General features: G+C 43.8%; 2 protein-coding genes across 3 annotated transcripts; one reads left to right on the top strand and one right to left on the bottom strand.

Moving 5' to 3' along the window:
* Positions 1 to 1654: 1654 nt before the first annotated feature.
* RBBP4 (RB binding protein 4, chromatin remodeling factor) lies at positions 1655 to 12470 on the top strand. Of its 2 annotated transcripts, none has more exons than XM_067533758.1 (12): positions 1655 to 1785; positions 3286 to 3433; positions 4175 to 4320; positions 6748 to 6921; positions 7887 to 8002; positions 8136 to 8296; positions 8401 to 8527; positions 8650 to 8727; positions 10015 to 10091; positions 10196 to 10253; positions 10365 to 10475; positions 11396 to 12470. In XM_067533758.1, exons 1-12 carry the CDS (start codon positions 1770 to 1772, stop codon positions 11459 to 11461), a joined length of 1278 nt encoding a protein of 425 aa, XP_067389859.1. In that variant the 5' UTR covers positions 1655 to 1769; the 3' UTR covers positions 11462 to 12470. The 2 variants fall into 2 exon arrangements, with proteins under 2 accessions (XP_067389859.1, XP_067389861.1); XM_067533760.1 differs by having other exon boundaries at positions 1693 to 1785; positions 3289 to 3433.
* A 1065-nt stretch (positions 12471 to 13535) lies between these two features.
* Positions 13536 to 24117, bottom strand: SYNC (syncoilin, intermediate filament protein). Its single transcript, XM_067533721.1, is given in 5 exon segments — positions 13536 to 14145; positions 15923 to 16047; positions 19735 to 20737; positions 23869 to 24035; positions 24037 to 24117. Coding segments are annotated over 5 exon segments (1437 nt in total). The 3' UTR covers positions 13536 to 14084.
* Between the last annotated feature and the right edge of the window lie 1917 nt (positions 24118 to 26034).

Consider the following 26034-nt stretch of genomic DNA (forward strand, 5'->3'; position numbering starts at 1 on the left):
CCTCAAATGTCTGATGCTGCACCTCATTAAAGAGCTGCTTGAAATCACCTTCGGAGCACCACATGGTGGGGCCTCTAGTATCTGTGGCAGATATAGTGCTGCATTATTTAAAAACTGCGTGGACCAAGATGCAACACTGCATGCAGGGACCTGACATACGAATGTGAACCATCTGCCTGTATTATTGATAAGACTGGCTATTGCATATTTCTACTTGCTGCATCATAGCCAAAACATGAAACAATATTACTCCATGTCATGGATCCACAGAATCAGTGCTACACTCCCAGCTTTGGAACAGTGTCTTGGAGGAATCCCTTTGATGTGACAGATCCCAAGAGGTCTCATTCTTCTTCCAGGGTACACCATGCAGCCTCACCACCTCCTGAGACTGAATTTCTGTGGCTTCTGTTTCACACTTTGAGCTCTGTACAGCAAGTCCAAATGAGACAGGATCCTGACAGACACTTGTACACTCTTCAGGGATTCGAGCACTTTACCAAGTAGTGACACTGACTGAAACACAATGTAGGAAGTCTTTAGGTTAGAAGTCTTTAGGTTAGTATAGAGACATTAAAGGTAAAGTATAGTCCATTCTGGTCAGTCCAAAGCACCAGCCAAGCTGTAGTGAATCCCCATTTTCAGGCTCTCTGTCTCTGACTTCCTTAGTTCCCAGGTGATAGAGCTCTAAGCTTCTTCCAGAAGCCAACTCATCTCCCCACCTCACACTTCCCAACCCTTTGTTCTCAAGTTCGAGTCTCTGCTCAGCTTCCCTGTTGAGAGGCAGGGAAATCCTCTTCACCCTGGGTTATTGGTTTCTAGGTGCCAATGTCCTGGTCTGTGGACTTTCCATTGTCTCCTGGTATTTTCCATTTTCAGCCAGTCCTTTTTAAAGACCCATTCAGTCCACTCAGGTGACACACATACAGACACACCTATTTCTTAGCCTTTCCTGAGAGCAAATGTAGTCCAACTGGCTAGCCATGCAAACTATAAGGGAAACTGAGTTATACATATGATTAATAAAAATTACGCAAAATTCCCACTTTGTCACACTTCTCATTATAGTTGCAGTGTTGCTGATTGTTGACTGGCGGGAATTACATGTGGTCTTTACCCATCGGTTACTTGGAACTCAGGTGACCCCAATAGTGCTGGCAGATGGGGGCATGCCTGTGCGATGGGATGGGACCACCACGGCCACTGGGGATGCAGACAATACACGTCATGCAGTGTCAGGCTGTAGGGCTGGATGGCAGTCCCTTTGGAAGTGGTTTTGGTGGGTGGGCTGTTCATGGCCTCCGCAGTGTCACCTGCGGGATGGGGTGCAATTACTGATTCCGCCACACACACTGGTCTCAACTAATGCACGCACAAGGGGCTAGAAGCTGACACCCTTGGTGTCTGTATGCAAGTGGCCGCTGACTGGCCCTTTAAGAAGGCCTGGTCGAGGGGCAAGGTCCATGTCTCCCCTCCCCCCATGCTGCCCTACGTTGGAAAATGGCGGCTCCCAGGGGAACTTCAGCAGCACCTTCCTCTCCCACGTGATCGGAGAGCGCGCTCGCCGCCCTCTGGGCCCGCCCACCCGAGCTCGCCTCGGCGCTATGATTGGCAGCGGGGACCCGGCCGCGGGCTGTGATTGGCGGCTGTTGGCGCGAAGGGCGCGCGGCGCTGGAGCCGCACGCAGGGGGCAGGAAACAATAGAGTGGCGGCTGGCGGGGACGGAGGGAGGCGAGGCGCCGGCTGGCCGCACCGCCTGCACCGAAGCCATGGCGGACAAGGAGGGTACGCGAGAGTACGCGGCGCTGACGCCTGGGTTCCCTCCCCCCTCTCTCTGTGGGGGGGGGGGGGAGGTCGCTCGGTCTGTGGAGAGCCTAGCCCGGGGGAGGGGCCGCCTCAGTGTGGGGGGAGGGGCCCTGCGCCGGGTAGATGGGGCGCTGCTCTCAGCCCCCTCGCTCCCCTCCGGTATCTTCCACGGATACGGTCCCCTGGTGACTGGGGGGAGCTCAGGCGGCCCTCCCCGGAAGGGTGGGGCCCGGCTCCGGGGCTGGCTGTTGTGGAGGCGGCCCCTGGGTGTGAGTGTGGCGGGGTCTGGTCCATCCCATCCCAGCCCCCTCACGTCTCCGGGCTGGGAGGCTGCGGGCTCTTTGCCGCGTATCGCGGGGTGCGGGGCGGGGTGCGGGGCCCCTGCGTCTAGGAGCACGAGCGGGCGCTTGCGCCTCTGGGTCAGCTGTTGGGTGCTCTCCGCCCCAGGAGGCACCCCTGGTCTGGGATGTCAAATGCGGGGAGTCCCTAGGAGGTGCCCTTTTCGGGTTCCCCACCACCCAGTTAAGGTCACTATTGAGTTCCTCTCCCCTGGAGCCCTGAATGTCAGGACGGACCTTTCGCATCACCTGCAGGATGGTGCGAGCTGTCCTCAGTCCCGTTGCTTCCCTGGGGCTGGGGTTGTGTCGGGCTGTGCTTTGCTCGGCAGCCCCAGCTTCTGTGGGGATGCCAATTTCTTGGATAGCCTCTTGCTGCTCTTTCTGCCTCTGGAAGGTGATTCTCTGGGGCATGTTTGTTCAGTGAATAACTTCTTCCTACCATTTGCTTACATAGGATTGATTATTACTTGTGATTCCCTAACTCTCCCTTACCGACTAGTTTAATTTTCAGAGGCCCCAAATACTCCAGTTCTTCACAAATGGAAATATCTTTGCTCAGTCTGGATTCCTACCCCATCTTTACTGTTGCTTTTCTTTGCAGGACTCCTCGGTGGCTCAAACCTATATAGTATTAAAGGAGGGCTTTTTTTTTTTTTTTTTTAATGTTCAGTGAAAACATTTTACAGAAAAATGTCACTTTATGTTGTGGAAGGCTTTGTGCATGAGCTTTAAAGCAAGTTTGAGTGAAGGGTGAGTTGGTAGGTCTAGCTTCAACTCACCTGTCACACAAGGAGATGCTCAGGAATGTTCGCTGCTGGGGATATTTCTAGTACAAACTGAGCCCTTGCTCTGCTCCCTTGTATTCCAGGAGGATTTAATTTTTATTGCTTCCTACATCTGTGTGATGATGAATCTTTATGTATTGGTTCTGGATTATCCTTCTTTATCTAAAGAGAGAGGTTGATTGCATGTGTTGCAGGGGATTTTTAATCCAATTATCATCTTTTTGGTTGCTGATACACCATACTTCTATGTGGCAGCGTAAGGCAGACAGCTAGTTGTTAAATGCAACTCATTTTCTTGTTGCTATCTTCTAAATGTACTTGTCAATATTAATTTTGTGCATTTAAAATTTTTTTAGCAGCCTTTGATGATGCTGTGGAAGAGCGTGTGATCAATGAGGAATATAAAATTTGGAAGAAGAACACTCCTTTCCTGTATGATCTGGTAATGACCCATGCTCTGGAGTGGCCCAGCTTGACTGCTCAGTGGCTTCCTGATGTAACAAGGTAAATTGAGCCTCTTATTTAGAAAGGAGGGAGAAGGGGACAGAAGAACAAATTCACTATTGCATCTCATATTGCAGTGAGTCTCTGTAATTGCTGTCTGTTGTGATCAGCTGTTTGTGTCCTTGTCTTATCAATAGCGAGAACAGGACTGTTATGGCGCACAGAATGTTAGCTAATACCTCTGATCCTCCTTTTTGATTCAGAAACAAGCTTCTGTTTGGCAGAATTTTTTTACCTATATTAAAAATATCCAGTTGTTCTCTTCCTCCTCCAGGCTATATCAGAGAACAGCTTCAAAGAGTGAAAGTAACAGTTTACATATGTCCATTGCATGCCTCCTTGTCTGCACACAATCCTGTCATCCCCTAAGTTTACTGAACCAATTTATTTTCCATCTGCTTCTTGTAGAAAGTACTAATGAGCCTCAAAGTTTTACTCCTAGGAGAGCCACTGGAAACCCCTGGGATTGTATCAGGGACAGTATAGACAAGCAAAGAATACAAGTAGGCTCAGGTGTGCGAGAACTCCAGTATGAAATCTGGCAGCAATTTTGTTTGGAGTGAGGGGATTTCCTATCTGAGTAGGGGGCCAAGACCAATGCTAAAATGTATGGGTGAGTGGGTGGTGGTTTGGGGTTTTTTTTGTAAGGGATAACTTCCAGGCACTGGCACATTCTGATGTGAGCTGGTTACAACTGGATATATCTCCCCTGGTTCCTCATGTAATCTCATTTTATTGTAGACCCGAAGGCAAAGATTTCAGCATTCACCGACTAGTACTGGGGACCCACACTTCAGATGAACAAAACCATCTTGTGATAGCCAGTGTGCAGCTGCCCAATGATGATGCACAGTTTGATGCTTCACACTATGATAGTGAGAAAGGAGGTAAGATACTAAGGAGATGAACAAAGTGGAATGCTAACTTTTTTTCTCACTAGATCTTGGCCTTTTCTTAGCTTTGGGTACATAAAGTACAGATATCAAAACTAAAAACTCTTAAACAATGAAATAATCGGAAAAGGATTCAGCTTCTCTCTAATGGATTTTTACAGAGTACCTCTGTAATCCATATACTACACTGAATGAAACTTCATTTTCATTTAGTAAAATGTAATCTTTTTTCTTGTAACAGTAATGAAAAGAAGGGGGGAAAAGGTTTATTGCAAGATGGTGGAATACGACTCTGTATCCATTATGAGATGGCAGTGAATTCTACAGGTTTACTTTTACATTGCATAAAGTATTCCTTTGTAGTGGCTGTTTTCTTAACCTGGTGAAAAGGTCCTTTTTCCCCTACCCTAGAGGGGGTGTAAAGTTTCAGATGTTCTCTTTAGTTTTGAATTCTGCTGACGTTATTTGTGCCAGCCCCTGCAGAATAAAAAGGATTATTGTATTTTGTCTAGTCAAATACTTTGGGCTTTGATCCCATGTTTTCTGCAGCCTTATTTGACTGCCAGGGTTCCTACTTCTTAGCCATTCCTCATATTTTAGTCAGTTTAATCAATTGTTCCACATGACATGGATCATTTCCAATTCAGTTGTTTCCTGTGCATTTTCTCGCTAGAAGTCAGGATTGTGCAATTGACATTTTGATTTTAGGAATTCTCAGTATTGTTCATGAACAGGATTCTGTCTAATAAAATACTTCATTTTAGTATTTCTATTTTTCAGAAATATCAAATCGTAGTAATGCTGCTTCTTTTCCATTTGGTATCTTAATCCATTTTGGTTTTTAGACTGGGTATTGAATCACAATATTTGAATATTTATTGCAATTTTAATTAAGATGAGAAATCTGTAGACTCTCTTCACCTCAACACTTTTAATCGTAGTCCTAAAATGGTTTTAGTTTTGATTTAATGACTTGCAAGTTAGAGCCTCTTTCAAGGAATATACCAGCTGATACTTGCTCTCAATTTCATATTCAGATACGAAACACAACTTCAAAGAGGCTATTAAAAGAATGTTTTGGTCATCTGACTTTTTCTGTAACCCTGATATACTTGTCCTTGCTCTTCCACATGAGGCAGTATGGCCTATTGAACTGAGCACTAGATTAGATGCCAAGAACACTTGACCTAATCCTAGCTGTGCCACTAATAAATGCCTTGTCTAAATGCTCAAGGCAAGGCCTCATACTGTGGCCTTGGGCAAGTTGCTTAATGTAACCTTTCTATCTCGGTTTCTCTCTGTAAAACAGAAATCTGTTTTCTATTATTGTCCATTTATCTTCTTCAAGCATATTTTTATTAGTTGTAAATGAGAAGAGCATAAACAAGAATTTTATTTAATTTTTAACAAGGAATGTGAACTTTGTTTGTTACACAGCTATTTGTTTAATGCCTCGGTACTGTAAAGTATTCTTCATCACAAAAGAAAACCTTGCCATTTTACTGAGTTGAGTTGACAAGATTTAGTGAATTGATTAGTTTTCTATCTAAAAATTTAAAAATTCGCTCTGAAAGTCTCATTTCTTGCATTCATGGGCCAGATTCCAATGTGGTTTCATTATCATTCAGAAAAGGAAGAGAAATCTACTGTGAATCCGCTCATAGGAGTAGGTAGATTGATGTCAACACTGTGGAAGAGAGGTCAGGAACTCTGTCCAGGGATTCTGTCACTCTGACACCTTTCTCATCTTGGGTCCCCTGCTGCCAGATCAATGGTGGTAGGTCCTATTCTCTTTCCTAGACTTGGGGTTGCCTGCCAGAATTTTCCTACAAGGTCCTGTATCTTCCTCATGTAGTCTTGGGGGTAGACTGAAGGCTGTATTGGTTCAATTCTGTCTTGGCTGCAGAGGCAGGCCGAACTGTTTAACAGAACTGTGTTGTACCTTAAAGGACAGTATGATGCTTTGTTAAAGTTTGGTACCATCTAACTGGGCAAGACTTGAACTATGTGTTCTGTTTAGGAACAGATGTTTTGTCATAGCTTTCCCAACATATGCCACCTATTTGTAGATCAGATTAGCAGCTGTAAGAGAGCCTATCTTGCACCTTCACCAGTAATAAATTTGTCCTGAGTTTCTTACCTGAAATAGTTAGCAGAAGCTTCTAGTAACAAACTGTCTTGGGGTGGTTTGGGAACTAGTTAAGGTCCTGATGTGTTGATGTAACAACTGCAAATATATTTTAAAATATGAAATACTTGAAAATCAGCTTCTCCTGGCTTATTTTCTGTGAATATTGCTTCAGAACAGTGTACTGTCCAATAATCCATGTGACTACTTCTCTGGTCTTGTTGATTTCTCATATTCTGATTTGAATGACATGCTCAGCTCACCAATAACAGCTATCTGTTCCTTATTTTCAGAGTTTGGAGGCTTTGGCTCCGTTAGTGGAAAAATTGAAATTGAAATCAAGATCAACCATGAAGGAGAAGTGAACAGAGCACGCTACATGCCTCAAAATCCATGCATTATTGCCACAAAGACTCCATCCAGCGATGTCCTGGTCTTTGACTACACCAAACACCCCTCTAAACCAGGTGTCTGTAGCTCTGTCACTTACCATACTCCAAAGTTGAGCATAAACGCTAATGGATAGGCCTTTTCAATCTTTTTATGGGGGGGCGGAGGGGAGCAGGAAGGGTGGAACAGCCCAATAGAAACTTAAGGGTTTTTATGGGATACATCTTGTTTTTAATTTTTAGAATTAAAACTGACTTGTTTCTTATATAGACTTCTTCAAGGAGCTAGTTGATGTGTCATCAGTGGTTGTCTCACTGCATGTTCTGTCTTGTTTAGAATCTAATTTTTAAATATTATCTGGGTGGGGCTCCACTAGCAGTTCCTCACTGAGGCAGTGTTGGGAGTTCCACTTTTTGGTAGTGGAGGATGCTCAGTGGCCAGTTGGAAGCTGTTTAGTGGGTGAGCTGCTGTTCTGACTAGCAGGGATGTAAAATCATCAGCAAACAGCCTAGGTAAAGTGGAGAGGGGTAGCCTTAAAAACTAGTTTTGGCCTCTTTTGGGAGAAGCAGAGATTGGAGGTTTTGGGAACTTAATTGGAAACAGTTCTTAGTGCATTAGTAGGGTCTATTGGAATACTAACTCAGGGTTGCACTATCCAACCTGACCAGTTACTATAGACTGTAGCAGGGAGCAAGGAATATCTATGTTTCAGCCCCTAGCATAATGAAACCCTGATCCAGAATGGAGCTCCTCAGAACGATTATAATGTTTGAAATACAATTCCTCCTTTTATCGGTTAAAAATATTAGCTCTGACATTTTGCTTTAGCTTTGTAGATTGACTTGGAGCATTCTACTGCTTTTCTTAAAAATGAGATGGTTCTACTGATGTGAAAATATTTCAGAGACTAAAATGGGAATTCTGTTTAAAATGTGCTTACACAAGCTTTGCTTTTACTTGAGAATTTTTGCTCTGGTGCTCCATGGTGGGCTTGCATTAGTGGAATTTTAGGAACTGAAGTTTTCTGACACTGCTGTTGCAGATCCTTCTGGAGAATGTAACCCTGATCTGCGTCTTCGTGGACACCAAAAGGAAGGCTATGGACTGTCATGGAACCCAAATCTGAGTGGGCATTTGCTAAGTGCTTCTGATGATCACGTGAGTATTGTAAATATACATAGGATGCGGCTGTGCTTTAGTTAAAATAATTGATTAACTGTTGCTTTTTTGGGGGTGGGTGGGGGGAGGTGAGGAGAGTTCCTCTATCTTAAAGATACACTTTTTCTTTAAGACCATCTGCTTGTGGGATATTAGCACTGTTCCGAAGGAAGGTAAAGTGGTGGATGCAAAGACCATCTTTACAGGGCATACCGCAGTAGTGGAAGATGTATCTTGGCACCTGCTCCACGAATCTCTTTTTGGATCCGTTGCTGATGATCAGAAGCTCATGATGTAAGTGGGGTAGTATTTTATTTGTAAAGTTGGGAATGTTCCCCCTTTTCTCGTGACATTGGAAAGGAAAAGTTTATATCACATCACATTTCCTCTCTTTGTAGCTGGGACACCCGGTCAAACAACACCTCCAAGCCCAGCCACTCTGTGGATGCTCACACAGCTGAAGTGAACTGCCTCTCTTTCAATCCCTATAGTGAGTTTATTCTGGCTACAGGATCAGCAGATAAGGTATGATCTGTCTTGAATGTGGACAGATGACACCCATTAAACTCATGTTCACATATCTATATATTGGTAACTGGTAAAAGTATCTCTTGCTTTAATTTTATTTTTTCCATCTTCCTGAATAGACTGTTGCTTTATGGGATTTGAGAAACCTGAAACTGAAGCTTCACTCCTTTGAATCACATAAAGATGAAATATTTCAGGTACAGTAAAATGTTTTATTTTTATGGAGTTACTTTGATTTTGTTTCCTGCAGTTGAGAGGCCTCCAAGCTGCTTACAGCCTGCACAACCTTAAAATATATCAATTAAAAATTAGTCCATTTAGTTTCTTTCCTTCCACCGTTAAGGATATTTGCATTTAAAAATTTTGACTCTCCCCACAGCAACTAGTAGCAGTGAGGAGCTGCAGCAGACAGTGAGACCTCTAGATGTGGGAGAGTACCAAACACTTAAGGGAGTTAATAAAATGGCTGGGAGAATGGAACAGGGTAGATGAGAGGGAGCTTTAATGACCATTCCTCATTTATTGCTAAAAGAGTGAAATGCTAGCAGCAAAGACTAAACCGAAATTATTCATGTCAGTAGAGAGAAACAAGGCAGTGTGCTGAAATGGCTGCAGCATGGTCATTGTCTGGATTTGGCCCTCAAGGAAAGCTGCACCTTCATAGAGTGCAAACTGGTGACCAATAATAGGGATTTTCAGAGCCAGCTAGAGACAGCAATTGGGAAAGCAGGATACCTTTTGTAGACAGGCTAGCATCAGAAGAGATGGCAGGTGAAGACAATTGTCCAAAAGCAGCAGAATGGAAGACTGATTGGAAAGAAAAGAATATCCCAGGGTTTCTTGGGTAAGATGATCATTATCTTTGAGAACTATAACTGCTTCTAAATAGAACACTTGATGGCTTTTACGTGCAGCGTTAGAAGATCTGTGCTTAGAACCCCAGACTCTTCCCTTGACCTTTAGCCCATCTGCCCAATTAAGTAGTATTCCCAGGAATATTTTTTTTCCCAGGTGGAGGCAGTAACTCTAGTGTTTTGGGCTAGTATAAGCAGGGTTGTGGGATTTCTTCCTTTTCCCTCCGTTCTGATTATTTTTGTGCTCCATGTAATCTTGCCTCCCATTTCACACGAGTGCATGGTTTATGTAAGTGTAGTCCTCATTGCAGATGGGAGGGCAAGCAGCCTCCTTGGAGGATACAGTGCTAGTCAGTAAGCATCCCATGTGAGGAGGAAGACCTGCATGTTGCAGCTCCCTGGAGTCTGAGCACATCACCTCATTCATGCATTAGGCATGCAATCATAAGTGTTCACGAGCCTTTTTTCCTTTAGAAACATTATCAATGGAAAATTCATATTTTTGATGCATTTCCAACTTGAAACTGAAAAATTGCGTTCATGAGACAGTGGAATGATGTCTTCTTTAAACTGTCTCATGCATGGCTTCTTCAGATTTATCACTTTTCTGATGTGGTCTTACTTATGCAGGTTCAGTGGTCTCCCCATAACGAAACTATTTTGGCCTCTAGTGGTACTGATCGCAGGCTAAATGTCTGGGACTTGAGGTAAGCCCTAAGCTGACCATGCTATCTGCTATTGTCTTTCCTAAATCAATTGCCATGTGTCCTATGAAAACTCTGTTTATGTTTTGTTCTTGTTTCTACTGTAGTAAAATTGGAGAAGAGCAGTCCCCTGAAGATGCAGAGGATGGCCCACCAGAGCTGTTGGTAAGTTTCTCAAATTGTAACATTGGATCAGATAAACTCTCCATCTCTGCACTGCAGACCTGAATGCCCTGTTCTGTTTTTTTGTTTTTGTTTTTTGTTTCCCAATACTAGTTTATTCATGGTGGTCACACTGCAAAGATATCAGATTTCTCCTGGAATCCCAATGAACCCTGGGTAATTTGTTCTGTATCAGAAGATAATATTATGCAAGTCTGGCAAATGGTAAGTAAGTTTCTGTGTGGTGTGGGTTTTTTTTGTTTAACTATGTGGAAAGTGATCCTGTCTCAGATCTATTGAGCAAATTGGAATTCCCAGCTCTGATACTGACTTCCTCTGCAGCCTTGAAGTTGATTTTTGTTTGCAAAACAAAACAAAACCTAAAAGAAACTACTTCATGTGTCTCTTAATTCAAAAAATGTGGGTTTTTTGGGGGGAGGGTGTAAACATTCCCTTCCAGTATTTGGAAACCAAACTTTTATATTAGTGTGTGAAAGCCAACAGAGAAGTTGACTGATTAGTTTTCATTGTCCAAAGTGAGTGAAATGCTTACAAATGGTAAATAGAATAAATTGGGGAAGAGGAAGATTTTTATATAACCCCCGTTGTTAAAAGCATAGGAAAGGAAACTAGTGTTTTTAAGTGACTTATAACCTTACAGAGTCTCCTTTTACCTCCTGCTCATCTGTCCATAAAATGGGTAGAATACCCACTTTGCAGGGGGTTAGGTGTGCTTGAGATCTTCTGAAAGGCACTGAGAGTAGTTTGTATTAAATATATAGAAAAGATATTTTTGTATTGCCTTTAAAATACAGTCAGATTCTCACAGTGATCTTCATTTATAGTTAAGGAGACAAGTCCCGAATTGTTTGTGTATTATGTATAAACTACAGTCTTGTTTATAATGAGCCTTTTGTTTAAGGGAATATTGTGGAAAACATGACCATTATGAGGTTGTCATATTTATAGTAACACTTCTGTAAATGCTAAATGGCCTTGAGGGATCTAGGGAGAGAACTCAATATCTGGAGATGAGCAACTGCTAGAACTGCAGTCCTTGGGAGCTCTCTGATTGAATCCCTTTAACTTGGATTAATGTCATTAAGTCCTTCTCCAATTCCCCATCCCCTATATCTATCTTGCAGGCTGAGAACATATATAATGATGAAGACCCTGAAGGAAGTGTGGATCCAGAAGGTCAAGGGTCCTAGATGCCTGACCTCTTACTGTTTTTAATCCTTTTTCCCTCTCTTCTCTCGCAACCCTAATATTGATTTAACACTGATTTTGAGACACACATAGACTCTGTGTTCAGCCATCCTTATGTAGATACCATCAACAGTGCTTTTAACTCCAACAGTGAGTACTCTAATTTAAGGGCTTAGCCCAAATGAGCTGGTACTGTGCTATAGCTCCTTGTTTAAATTTCCTACAGCAGCTTATTGTGTATAAAGCTGGCCTAAGATATTGTCGTGAAGTGGAAAAAACACATTTTTTTTTTCTGTTTAAATGCTACAGCTGCAGGTTTTCTGGCTAACTTTAACCAAGGTTTGAGGGGTAGAGCCACCTATGTGTGTGCCTGAGATGATGCAGTTCAGATGTTGCAAGGGGTGTTAATTTGTGGGCAGTTGATGAGTGGAGTGTCTTGTCCTCTTTTTGGTAAAACTCAGAATATTGGGATCTTTTTAGTCTGTATGCCAGTATTTTCAGATGCAGATTCGGACTTCAAACAGAACTAGAATTCTTTCCTTAATTCTGGGTTTTCACTTTTTCCTCCCTTTCTCTTCCCCCTCCTTCCCCTTCTGGTGGTAACACAGAATTTTGGATACTGTAGCTATACCTGCAGATCATTGTTCACCTTCCATATAGTTTGCGCTATTGTGTGTTCTTGAGCTGTGTTTTCATATTATATTTCTTTCCTTTCTGTGAAATGGTTTTTAAAACTTGGGACCACCAAGTTGTAAAGTTGTATGTTTTTACCTGACTGACATACCACGGATGGCATGCCCAGTAATCTGAAAACACCATTGGTAGCTGGTGTGTATGTAAAGCAAAACAATAACTAAATGTGGATGAGCTACTCTTTTTAGGAGTTAGTCCTTGACCGCTAGCTTCTGCACATCTCCCATTATGGTGACCTGTTCCACCAGTACGCTGTTATTCTCCATGACTAATTATGTGTATGTGCTTCAGATGGAATAAATTGTTTTTCTACATAAATAGTGTGCTGCTTTGATTTTTTGTGAAGAAGTTTATCTTCTGGAATAAGTATATTCTCAAGGCTAATTTGAGCAGTAGTGTATGGAGGAATTATACCTTCTAGGATGTGCTTAAAAACTGTGACCAGCAAATGCTGATGTGTAGGAGGCAGGACTATGGCTGCTCCTCCTCCTCCATCTCTGGGGCTATTAGCATTGGCAGCAGTACCATGTGGCTTCTGTGCCCCAGCAGCCAAAAACATGGCTGTCTCCTGTGGGTGATGGGGAATAGGGAAGAAATGAAGGGGGCTCTCTGCCCACTCTCTCTAGAGTACATGTACTGGGCTACTCATACTTTATCCTTCAGAAAGTTATTCTGTTCACACCCCCTCAAGGGTAAAGTTCTAATGGCTTGGTAGCCTTGGGAAAGTCTAAAACCTTCATATCCGTGAGGTCAAAATATAAAATTCAACGTTTTTTAGCATGCATGGGCTAACTTTTATGTAAGGTTACCAGCTTTGTGGGTCTGATTCATTCTACATTGAGGGTAGAGCTTGGTCTTTAAGAAGTCATGAGCTGCCTGAAGTGTAAATCTGAAAAGGGGCTGCTGCAGAGTCTGAATTTCCCCAGGTACTTTGAAAAGGGCTGTGTTTACACCACAGATGCTATGGTGCTGGAGCTGTGCTGCTGTAGTGCCGTGGTATAGCCACTTGCTACAATGATGGAAGGGGGTTTTCTATCACTCTAGTTGATTCATCCTTCCAACAAGCAGTAGCTAGATAGGTCAACAGAATAATTCTGTCAAACACGGGGGCTTAGGTTGGCTTTACTACACTTCTTGGGAGTGAATGTTTTTACATCACTGAATGACCTAGTTAGGTTGACTTAAGTTTTAGGTGTAGACCAGGCCTTGGTCTTAAACCCCCTACCAATTGTTGTTAAGCTGTTCAGTCTACATAATATGATGATCATTAAAGTGTGAAAAAATTGACAGCCATTTTGATTTGATCATGTGAGTATGTTGCACTGTCCATGAGGCAGAGCATGCTTTGGGATATAAAAGCAGCCTGAAACCTTGAATCCTTATTTTCAAGATGAGATTTTTATATAAAGTGGAAACCATTTATACAGGAACTCATTTTATGGACTTTACAGAAACAAGCCACAATAAAGCAGTCATCCTTTGAGCTACAAAAGAAACAATCCTGTTTATAATGCAACAAGAGTAGTTCTTTTAAGTGGCATTTTTTTTAACAAAAAAAAAAACATTGGCTTCCTAGATGACCCTTTCTGTGCAGGCTTATCCACTTATTCTTTCCAAAAACACAGCAAAACATACATCTATCTTTCTCTTTATATGTTCATTGTTTAGTGCAAGTATAGTTTTCTGTGCTCTCCTGGAGGACAGCAGCTTCACTCTTTTCTACCATGCTAGAAGATGAACAGAGCAGCACCTTAAGAAATCTAAACAAGCAAAATGCTTGTCTAGTATTCCTGATTTTAGGTGGGTGCTATGCATTATTTAAGAGGAGGTGAGCAGCAAGAGAGAAATGTAAGTGTCCACTGCAGATACCTCAGTCCGTCACAGTGAGCATCTCTGCATTTATTTTCTGATAAAATAAGGAAAGTCCACGGGTCAGTCTTGGTCTACTTTTTCTTCTGAGTTGCAAAGCTGGCCATAGATTTCTAAGCAGCTCCTATAAGGGAAGAAAGTAAATTTAGGCCACCAGTTCTATGAAATAATGGTCTGGAGAAGTTATGGGAGAAGGACTTTATTTCTGAAGAACATTTCTTGTGCTACAAGGTGTGCAAGAATAGCATCGTATAGCAACCAGCTTGGCTGACTAAGCATGCAGAACTGTGAGGTTTGCATCCAGAATGTGGATCAACTTATCCTTAGCACAAGAGCTTGACAAACAAGGAGCTATTGCCATGGCAGAGAGAGGAATGGAGTTGACTGCAAGCCACAGGCCAAAGACCCAAATTTTTAAACTTGGGCCCTGTCTACACTTACCTGTGAGATTTGGCAGCAGTCGACGGGAGTTACGCAAAGTATGCAAAAACTTGTGTAACTCCTATTGACTGCTGAGCTTCTCTTCTGTGCTTGGTCTGCACTGTGCTGCGCCGACGGGAACTTGTGTAGCTGGTCTTACTACGTCGATTTCTGGATCAACTGAGTGGGTCTGCACTGACCGCTCCCTCGATCCAGAGAAATGGATCTGACGGCGTCAGGTTTGCCACTGTCAGTGTAGCCGTACCTTAGGTGCCCAATTTTAGATTTCTTATGTAGCTGTCTCAATCCATATTGGTCTAACTTTTAGAGGTGGTTAACACCTGCAGCTTCTGTTGATTTCCTTGATGTCCGTATATCTAGGGCTTCTGAGAATTGGGCAACTTTTATTTAGGTGCAGATACGGATTTAAGAGCCTAAGATTGCCATTCACATTTGAAAATGTTGGCCTTTGAAACCTGTGATTTAGGACCCTACAGATGTAGTTCAAATTATTCTGAAGTCTTTTCTATCTGATACCTGTTAAGAAGGGTGAATATAACTAACTCTTTCTTTGGCAGTCTGGGAGAGGGACTAGAGATGAAATGGACTAGGAGATTGAATTTCTCCCTCTTGAGGAAGGGGCGATTCCCTACTGATTGTTTTGAGGAAGCATGATGTATCCCTCTGGAGTGAGGGAATATTTTCTGACACTTTTGACACATTTCTCACACAATGCTGTGATTTTTAGTTGGCCTGTACAAAAGGCAAATGTGTGAGGAAATGAATGCTACAATAAAAAGAAACTACTAACACCCTCCAGAGCCTGCACAGCCTAAGGAAGGCCTAACATGTCCTACAGCGCTAACTTTAAGAAGTGAAATGGATGATTGTACTCCTGCCAAATCTATATATTTTTGTTTGAAATTCTTGGAGTAATGCAGCATTCCCATAACATGACAAGGAGTCCTGAGGAAAATTATCAGTAGGGTAACTTGGCTAGAAGGGGAATTTCTCCCCTTGTTCATGGTGATGGAGAATATCCACAGCTGTATTTCCAAAACTGGGGTGGCCTTTAGGAAAATTGTGCTCCCATTCAATCCTTCTGCAGTGCTAAAGATCTGTCAATTTTAACTTATATCTGCCTCGTCCTGCTCTCTGGTAAATACTTATCAGTTCCAATCCCTCCCCTTTCTGACTGACACTAATGGTATTGTGCATAGTTTGTATACTAAGTGCTTTCCCTCAAAGTAATACTGCTCTAGGAATGAAAGATCTGCAAGTTCTACTGTGCTACTGTCTGGCCCCTTGCTTGTATGGCACTTAGGAGCCTAAGGTTCCTACTCAATCAGTGTCTAAGGCTGCCCTTGAAAACGACTTAAATAAGTCATTCAGAGTTTGAGTTAAGGTTCAGCATGCTCCTCTTATCAACCTTCCTCCTTTTCCTGCTGGATGGCTTTATCAATAAAGAGAAATAAACTGACTTGTAAATAGATAGCTCCTGGTGCAGGCTGGTCCTCAGCTCTTCTAATTCTTGGTTCTTACGCTGCTGAAGTTGGACTTCATTTTTCAGCTCCCTCAGTCTCTCTTCCATCTCTTCCATCTGTTCCTGTGGACAAAGAAAATGCCTCGTGTGTAACCCTGAAACACAGTGCCTGGCAGATAAAGATTAATCAGCTGTTCACCAGTTCTTACCGTCCTCTACGTGGGGGCGGGAGGAAGGGAGAAGAATTGCTCTGCTTACTGCCATCAGTGTAGCAAGTCTGCCTCTCTACCTTAGGGGTTTGCATGGTTGTTGCTATAGTGATGGCTAGCCACTTACTGATTGATTTCCTCAATCAAGTTAAGAGCCCTAGTCTGCCTAGGGAGAAAGTTATGCTCTTGGCTGAATGTGCTAATGCATGTTCAATAGGCTCATCCGTACATGTTGGATGTTTCTCAGCTTATAGGGCCTCAAGAATTGATAAATGAAGCATAATACAAACAGACAATTTGTGTGGGTTTTCCAGAGATCTAATCCCTATTTTTATCTTAAAATAAAATTGCCGAGAGGAACAGAGGAAATTAATGTGGAGAGTACGGTCCAAATTCTTGTGTGGTGTGGAAATAGAGAGGCAATCATCTGAGTCAATTTCAGCAAGCCTTGTCCTTTTGGAATGCTGAATGGGGAAAAATATCTAAAAATGAATAGCTGATGTAAGGCTGTAAGCTGCTGTGGACATAGATGGCTTGATCACTTCACACAGAGCTTGCAGCATCTGTTACCTTCATGCAGAGGAAGCTCCCAAAAGCTTTTCAACAGCATAGATAAGAAAGGGTCGAGGGGTTGAAATCCAAGTCCAGTTTGAGAAGCCACTGACTATCTTGGCTTCCTTTAACTTAGCTGAAAAGGGCTAGAGTGCTGTGAAATGAGGATAAATGAATTGTGGAGCATCTTCACCTAAATGTATTCTGTAGGTATTTAATTGCTTTTCCTCTCCCTACAAAATGGGGGAGAAATGCTTAACATTGGACATTTCTCTTGTAATGTTTATAAATAACCTCTGGCAAGGGAGGCAGCCCAGCCCTGTGGCAGTGACTGCTGCAGGAAGGTCTGTGCTGCTCATGAAGTATGTGAGACTGTTTCTGTTAATGCAGGAGGAAGTCAGCCGGGCACAGCTTTCACAGGGACCCAATATGTTAGGGAAACAGTTGCATCAGGCCATTCAGACAGATTTTTATTTTTAAAGGCACACCACCTTCATTTCATAGCTGGCATAGATCCTGACTATTAATAGCTGTGTTAAGAAAAGCAGAGAGAACAACTGACAATATTTTGCCATTATGGGCATTGACAGTATATTCTCCCCTTTTGAATTGTGGGTTCAGGTTTGGTCTCAGAAAGCATATTCTAGAAATAGGAAAAACTAGGGAAAGTGTTTAAAGACAGGGAAAGAACTTCTATGGGAGGAGAGATAAGAGTTGGACTGTTATGTTTAGATAGGAGATAAATGTGATAGAGGTATAGGAAAAAGTCAGCTAGGGGGTTTCTGTTTATCCTCTGTCATAATACAAGAATAAGATAAATTAAATGAAGGCAGCAGGTTTTAAAATGGAAAAGGAAACGTACACAACTCCTCATTGAACTGTGGAATGCATTGCTAAAAGAGAATGTGGCCAGGAGTTTAGTAAGATTCAGAGAAAGATAGTCGTTTATATGGATAATATCTGCCATTACACCAGCTGGGATAAAAAAAATGTAGAAGAGGCATAAACCTTCATGTTCCAGGGCATACACCAACCACTACCTGCATTTGCTTAGAAAGAAATTCCCTCTTCTTTCCATCCCCCTGAGCAGGTTATTGCATAAACAGCCATAATAGAGGTTTAAATCTGTCTCTGAAGCTTCTCATGTTGGCCACTGTAGGATATATATCAGAGTGGATGGACCATTGGTCTGATCCAATATGGCACTTGGCAGGAAAATCATTTCTCCCTCTGAGTGGGAAATAGTCATAGTAGAAACAGTAGAGGGGAGCCTATAGCTCTTCCTATCAGTGTTAGTAGTTTAGTATTAACAGCATATTTGCTTTAGGCATTTATAATGGAGCCCAACATCTTCGCAACTGGTGCTTGGTGTTACTCAACCGGCTGCTACTAAAGGCTTAAATTTTCAAGATAATAGTTGACCTCCACTCACTGCTTTGCAAATGATGGACCAGTGAGGGCAATTCTAACAAGTCTTACACTGTTGCCTGAAGCTCTCCAAGTTAGCAACCCATTGTCCTGCCAACAAGGTGACAGGGAGAGGGGCTAGATCCTATCTTCAATAAAAGGCCTAAAACACTTAGGCTTTATAAACTAACCAGCACCTGGAACTAACCCCAGAAGCAGACTGGGTGCTTGGAACACTAGTGTCCTCGTAGAAACTCACTCGATATAAGAGGAGCTGCCATGTTCAGCACTACATAAAGCTAGTAGGTGCTTCTCAGGGGTAGCCCCCCAAGCAGAAATTTGACATGGTGTCCTGCAAGTTGGACTCTATATCGCCCCCCCCCCCCCCCCTTTATGATGTACTTATCTCTGTGGTATCTAAGCATGCATGTCTCTAAGGCAGAAAAATCTGCAGGTGTGTGTATTCCATACCTATAAGCTAGTGTGTCTATATATTGGATATGCCATGGTGGTGCAGTCGTATTGGTCCCAGGATGTTAGAGGGACAAGGTGGGGGGAGGTAATATCTCTTATTGGACCAATTCCTGTTGAGAGACAAGCTTTTGTGCTTACACAGAGCTTTTCCTCAGGGCCAGTGTAAACTCAAAAGCTTGTCTCTCTCACCAACAGAAGTTGGTCCAACAAAGGATCTCACCCACCTTATGTCTGTGTATCCAATATACAGAGTCATCTTCTCCTAGGACAAATCTAAATAGAGATAGGGCTAGATCCTTAGATGGCGTTAATTGGTGTCCCTTCATTGAAGTCAATGGAGTTTCACTGAATTATACAGAGGATCTGTTTCACTGTGTCTAATAGGTCATTCAAAGCTTGGAGGCTTGTTGAAAAAACAAACCTTTCGCAGGACTTGGTCATACATCTTTCTGAGGTTCAAGTATCTTTGTATTTGACACTGATTCAAATGAAAATTTGTAAGACAACTTCTGCAAGTATAAAATTCAGCAACTTTGGCACTACACTGCTTAAATGAACACTTTGACAATGAATGTGCATGCTATAAGATCATGGTGCTGTGCCTTTAATCAAGATTAGCTTTGTTACTCTGAAAGCAAATGTTATTTCTGCTACACTGTTTCTCACATAGTGCTAGCTGGGGACTAGGTGCCTCATCTTTGAAGAAGAGATCAGTAACAGTTGGTAAACTAAGAGAATATTTTCTTTTGACTCTCCATGGTGGTGAATCCCTAGCAATATCACCCAATGACCCCTTTATTTCTAATCTCTCTTTTTTCTGCCTACCCAGCAGCTAGCATTACTTTGCCTTGCTTCCATCAGAAGAGGGGACATCTGTCTTTTCTGGACTACTACATGTATCAGCAAATAGAGGATGTCTGACTCTCTCTTACCCGTTAATCCCTGCTATTTTTTCCTTTGGTTCTGAGTGCAGTGTCTTTTCTATATCCTAGTTTCCATTGGTTTCAGAGTAGAATTCCCAACTCTGTGTGTAAGGTATTTGTATAACATCAATCACTGAAATATGTAGTTGCTGAATCAAGGAGCCAGATCACCTACATGGAAGCAGCACAAACTAGGCCTAGACTAGAATGGTGTTTAAACTTTGTGATAGGCCCATAAAGCATACCTTGTACTGGTGAACTTCTTCATCCCGTTTTTGCTTAATGAACCTGATCTGTTCTTCCCGACTTCTGTTCTGCAGCTGCAGCCTGCTGGCCTCTCCCTGCAGTGGTCTCAGTGCCTCCTTCAGCTCCTGAATCTCTCCCTGTATTTGTTGCAAAGCTTTAGCACTGGCTTCTCTCTTTTCCAAGAGGCACACAAGATGCGGCTCATATTGTTTCTCCAGACCCCGGCGTCTCTCTGCCACAAAGCTCTCAAACTCCATGGAAAGCCTTCGACTCTCCTGCAAGTAATGGCTGTCCCCCCGGCACTGGGGCATCTCCAGACGCTGCCTGAACTGTTCCTTCTGCTTTTCACAAGTCTCTCTCAGCTGGGATATTTCCTCTGAGAGCTGACTGACCCTGGTTTCCAGTTCATCCCGATAGACAGCATACTGGGCCATGTCATGCCGTTTAGTTTCCAGCTGGTACTGGCAAGCCACACACTCTCTGGTCACCTTGAATAACTTCTGCTTGACTTGTCGGATCTCATTCCTCAGACTGTCCCGCTCCAGCTTCACCTTGGCGAGCAGTCTGTAGGCTGCCAGTATCTCCTCGTGCGCTTGTCTGATTTCTTGAAGGGCAGGCTCCCGGAGCAGTGTGAGTTCCTGGATGAGGCTATCCCTCTCCTTCTCCAGCTGCTCCACTGCTTCAATGCACTCCTGGAAATGCTCACCCAGCTCCTCAAAGCTCAAAGTCTGGGGTTCTGCAACATCTAGGTCCAAGGGAGTGTCTGCTACATTCACATGCGGCTCCAAGGGTGCATCTGAGATATTCAGCTCCAAGGGGGTATCTGCGACATCCATATTCAGCTCCAAGGGGGTATCTGCGACATCCATATTCAGCTCCAAGGGGCCATGCGCAACTTCAGGTTCCAACAAGGCATCTGTAACATCTCCTTCTAGCTCCAGGGATGTACCTGCATCATCCACATGCAGCTCCAAAGGGGGTTCTGAATCTGCCATCAAGTCCCTGGAAATGAGAGATGAAGTGTGAATCAGAACAACATTCACTGTGAGATTCAACTTTCCCAGTCTTTCTCTGAACTCTTAAGGAATGGTTCCCTTGAACTAGGAATGCTAATGGTGCACAAAGCTAAGCGCCTGCTTCTGTTACTGAGCCCCATCTCTGCTGCTCTTTACAGAGGGAAGACACCCTTCCTGGCCTTTACAAGAGACCATGCTCTCTGAAGCGGCTTGTGAGTTTAGCATGAAGGCTACAATATTGTCTGGCATTGATGCATTGTGCATGGTCTTACAAGTTTGCCTTTAATAATCAGAGATGTTTGGTTTGACAAATAAAATAAAAAGTTACATTGATGCAGATGGACAGGGAGGAAGAGATTTGCAGTTATAATTTAAAAACCAGCTGCAACTCCAGGGGTACCCCGCCTCTCAGAACTGGAGAGCCCCTTCTTCCTCCAGTGGAATTGCAGGGAGTTAATAGAATAAGCAGCCCCTAGTGAAGATAGCACACTGCAACGTTGCACTGCCCTGACGGGTCAGGTAGTAACACTTCACTAATGATGCAAACCATTACCCCATGGCAGGATGAGACCAGTGAGTGACTCTGCTGAAACGCTGGCACATAGACACTACGGTGATCGTTGTGTAACTTCAGTGCCCTCATGGCCAAGATGGAGTCTGCTCTGCTGGCAGCTCAGGCCAAGAAAAGGTGCGCACAGGAACACCCCAGGGAAAGGCCGTTCCACCCCAGGCCCCCCCCTGTTCCAAACCCCCAAGAATGAACACCCACACCGGAAGAGTACAGTGAATATAGGAAAGGGAAATATTTATTTACAGAGGGATGAATGGAGAAACACTCCTGGCTCCTGTCCTGGGGTGTCCCTGATCGGTCACTCTGTCCCAGCCAGGCTTCGGGCAGGTTCCGCTGCTTCACAAGACAGAAGGGCTAGAGCTCTAGACACCCACAAACCCGGTTGTTAGCCCTCTCTCTCCACTCCCCTGCCCAAAACAGCACTTCCTCTTCCTGGAACAATCAGCACTTCCCTCCTCAGGGCAAAGATTTAAAGGGGCCATGCTTGCTAAACCCCAAAGGGGTTACAGTTGCATTGTAAAGACCAGGGTAGATGTATCCTTTCACTTTCTGGCTGCTGGTAGTAAGATAGTGTTTCTAATCCCTCCTTGTTGCCTTGTGGGGAATAGACCAAATGGTCCTGATCCATTTACTCATTTGTTTCTTCACGCTGCCTTGCACCACAAGCAGAGAGGATCCTACTGGAATGTCTATGTCTGGCCATATGTACCTCTAGACCAACTCTCAGCTAAACTTTTTTTTGTTTCACTGAAGGTGTTTGCTGCTAGAGCTTGGGTGTGGGAATACATTTGTTTTTCTTTGGTACTTGGTACATGAGCTGGTAGCTAGGTACTGTAGGGATGGGTGCATTAGACATGCCTAGATTCATATTACTGCTTGTCAGACTGTATCCGTCTGTCCTGTCTTTTAGAATGGAAGCTCTTTGAGGCAGGGACTGTCTTCTGTTCTCTGTTTGCACAGTGCCTAGCACAGTGCCCAGCCTTGGTTAGGATGCTGAGGTGCTACAGCAATACAAAATAATATTAATAACTGTGTCTTCCGGCCCCTCCCCCCACATGCTGTGGCTGGAATATATGTGCTAAGTCTGTGTCTCTTTTATTTGTAGGAAAGGATTTACTACTCTGAATGAGAGAGAGTCCAGTGAAAGGCTTTTAGTAGATGCAGTTGCACCGAGAGCTTGTATACAAAATGTCAGGCAGAGAGAAATTTATACTGCTAAGTTATGGATTTCCAGTAAATCCTGCCTGGTTTTCAGCCTTGCTGACACAGCCTCTGAGGGAGAGAATGTGCTGTTAAATTATGTGCAGGCTCTTCAAGATGGCTGAGGATGGAATACAATATTTTACACAAAGTAGAGAAGCTTCAGCTTTTCCAGAAGGGATTCTTAACTTGCCTCTGCAGCTGTGAGCTGATCATTCATCCACTGCAACCTATGTAAGTCCCTAACACACCTTATTGTTACAAAATGCTTTCAGTTATAACCAGTCTAAATGCACGTGCTACTGGGATAGGATCTATTGCAAAAATAGTCTGTTACTCCTTAAAACCCCCCACATCCTCTAGAATAGGTTCACTTTAGGCGGGAAGCTGAAACCACAGTCAGTTTGGAGTAGAAGTGGAGAGGAAGAATGCTGAAGTACCAGTAGATAGCACATGCGCTGCCAGCATGGGTCTGAGCTAACGTCATCTTGAAATGAATTAGCATAGGCTGGCAGGCACGATAACAGCACTCCCCCCCCACCCCCCGTTCGCTAAAACAGTTCTAAGATGAGAGAGTACAGATTATTTTCATGGCTACTCTCCCTCTTTCCAAATAAGGCAGTTTTCTGAAATCATGACACCTTCCTGGCCTCAGAAGCAGGGTGAATGTCTGTTCTTTCCTCAGGGCGAAGAAGGGGAAATACTATGAAAAGGTGAGGATGAAAACAGCCATTTTTCAGCTAGTGCCAGCAACATTTTGGTAAATTGAACCACTTTGGTGCTTATCTGCGTCTGTGGAACTAAAATCGGGAAATAACCCCTGCCACACCTATCTTGCTGTTGCAAGATTTAATCCTGATACTGATCAACTGCCCAGGCCCACACGCTACAGTCCCAGCCTTCCAGATCTGGGCTCGGATTCACACCCACCACCATGCCACCTCATGTGCACGTGTACACACACAAATACACACACACACACACACTTGTGTTTTCAGTTCACAGGAGGCATCTCTTACCTGGCATGTAACGTCCCTTATAGTCCTGGGGTGAAGTACAATACACTCTTCAGCACAGACTAGAATGGCTGGGTATCTGACCCCCATGTACTGGCTAAGGCAGTCTCCTGGCAGATCTAGTAACTCTGTCAAATGAATGAAGCTGCTTTCTGCAGGAGCCCTGCTGCCCTGCATTCTGAGCAGAGCTGCTGGACTTGCCGGGTGAATCCCTGCACAAAGGGTGAAAGTGGCTCTGTTCTCCCCACCCGTCCACATTTGCTGTCTTTATCCCGTCTGGTCCCAGACAAGGGGAAAACACAGCCCCAATTTGCAATTGTTAGCTCTCACCTTTCTCTCCAGGAGCCCCGTTTCTCGTTCTCTGGACTGGATGTGGGTATAGCATAGGCGTGTGTTTTTGCTATTAATAAACTGTTAGAAACCAGAGCCCCCTGGCCTCCAAGCAGCAATCTCCCTTTCTTTGCCTGGACGCCAGCTGCAATGCCAGCTGCAGGCTGACACTGGATCCCTCCCAGCGTGGTCAGAAAGGAGGAGGAGGAGGGCGGAGAAAGGGAGATCTGGCTCCTTGCTCCAGATCATTTTTAGTAGGCGGCAAGTTACAGCAGATAAGGCTGGGTCCTTCCAGAAGTCCGAGGCAGGTTATGAGCTGGGAGTCTGGATCTAAAGCGAGCCCATTCCTGGGAGGCATTTCCCAAGGGAAGTGGTGCCTGGAGTTACTCAGTTAGTGACCAAGCTCAAGCTCTCTGGGCTGCAGTGCTCCTTTTATTTTTAGGATTTGAAGTGATGGTTTTCTTTGTGCAGCCTTAAGCCCGCCCCTTCCCTGCCTTTATTGGGCCCTCTTCCTTGACTGGCACAATGCCCTTACCATCCCCTGGAACTCTGGGGATGCTTACACAGAGAGGCTGAGGCAGCTGTCTGGTGGGCAGCACATGAAAAAGAGATGGGGTGGAAAGGGTGGGATCCGTTTGAAGGTGGGGCATAACAAGGGTTTGTGATATTCTTTCCGAGTTCTTGGCCTGTGATCAGTTATAGTTGATTGGAATAGAAAATACACAAGAATTTTTTAAAAACCCACCAAATAACTTTAAAAATATTGATTGAAATTAAATGGATTTTAGGGATGGGACACTGCCCACTCCTGCGGTTAGGGTACCGCTGTGTGAGTCAGGACTCTTAGGTTCTATTCCTACATTTGCCACGGACTCACTGGTTGATCTAGAGTTAGTCGCTTTGGGTAAAATTTTCAAAAGCACCTAAATGTTTTAGGAGCCTAAATCCCACTGACATTTAGACCCCTACATTCCTTCTGACCATGAGGCTATGTCTACACTACAGGCACAGTTACGGTACTGCAGCTCTGCCGCTCTGGCACAGTAGTATAGAAATCTCTTACGGAGCTGAAGGAGTTTTTCTGTCACTGTAGTTAAGAGTGGTCGAGCGGTGATGGAAACTAGGTGGATGGAAGAATTCTCCCGTCAACTAGTAGTTTTTGCATCAGGACTTAGGCTGGCTTAACTATGTGTCTCAGGGTGTGATTTTTTTTCACACCCCTGAGTGCTGTATCTAGGTTGATCTAAGTTTTAGGCATAGAGCAGGCCTTAGACTTAGACTATGGCCAGGGCTACACTTAACTTTTAAGCTGACCCATCTGTGTCACTCAGGGTGTGAAAAATCCATACCTCTGAGCAACATAGTTAAGCCAACCTAATCCCTGATGTAGACAGCACTAGGTCAACAGAAGAATTCTTCTGCCAACCTCGCTTCTGCCTCTCGGGGAGGTGAATTAACTACAGCAATAGAGAACCCCTCCTATCACTATAGTGGTGTCTGCACTGAAGTGCTACAAGGGTGCCGCTATAGCATTTGTAGTGAAGACATAGCCTATGTCTACACTACAAACTTCTGCCAGCATAGCTCTGTTGGCCAGGGGTCGGAGAAAGGGTGATGCCTGACAGACTTTTACCAGCACGGCTCAGTTGGTAGCATTCATGTATCAGCAAAACTGCACTCTTATTGGGTTAGTTTGTTTTGCTCGTGGAGGAGTGGATTTACTACAGTGGTACAAAACACAGCTTTGCCGGTATAGCTGTGTCCTCACTAGATCTTTGCTGGGATCGCTTTGCTGGTATAGTATACTAGTATTCCTATACTGGTAAAGTTCTCCTGGTGTAGACATAACCTTAGGCTCCTAAGTCACTCGCACACTTCTGAAATGTTTATCCTTTACCTTTGTGCCTCTGTCCCCATGTGTAAACAGGGGATTAGAATAATTACCTTGGTAAAGCACTTTGAGATCTGCAGTTGAAAAGTGAATATACAAAAGTGCCAGGTGCTATTATTATTAGGAATAATTACGTTCTCTCTCCTTTGCCACTACAGACTTGCCCTCTCAGCTGCAGCAAGAAGGGGTTTTGGTTTCTGTGTTCATTCAGTCCTGGGATTCTTATTTGTGCTTTACGAATAAACCTGCCCACCCAACCAGTCCTGCACTGACAA

The sequence above is a fragment of the Emydura macquarii genome, unplaced genomic scaffold (genome assembly GCF_026122565.2).
Source record: "Emydura macquarii macquarii isolate MOO-44397 ecotype Brisbane River unplaced genomic scaffold, CSIRO-AGI_Emac_v2 contig_3348, whole genome shotgun sequence".
In the NCBI taxonomy this organism is placed as follows: Eukaryota; Metazoa; Chordata; order Testudines; family Chelidae; genus Emydura; species Emydura macquarii.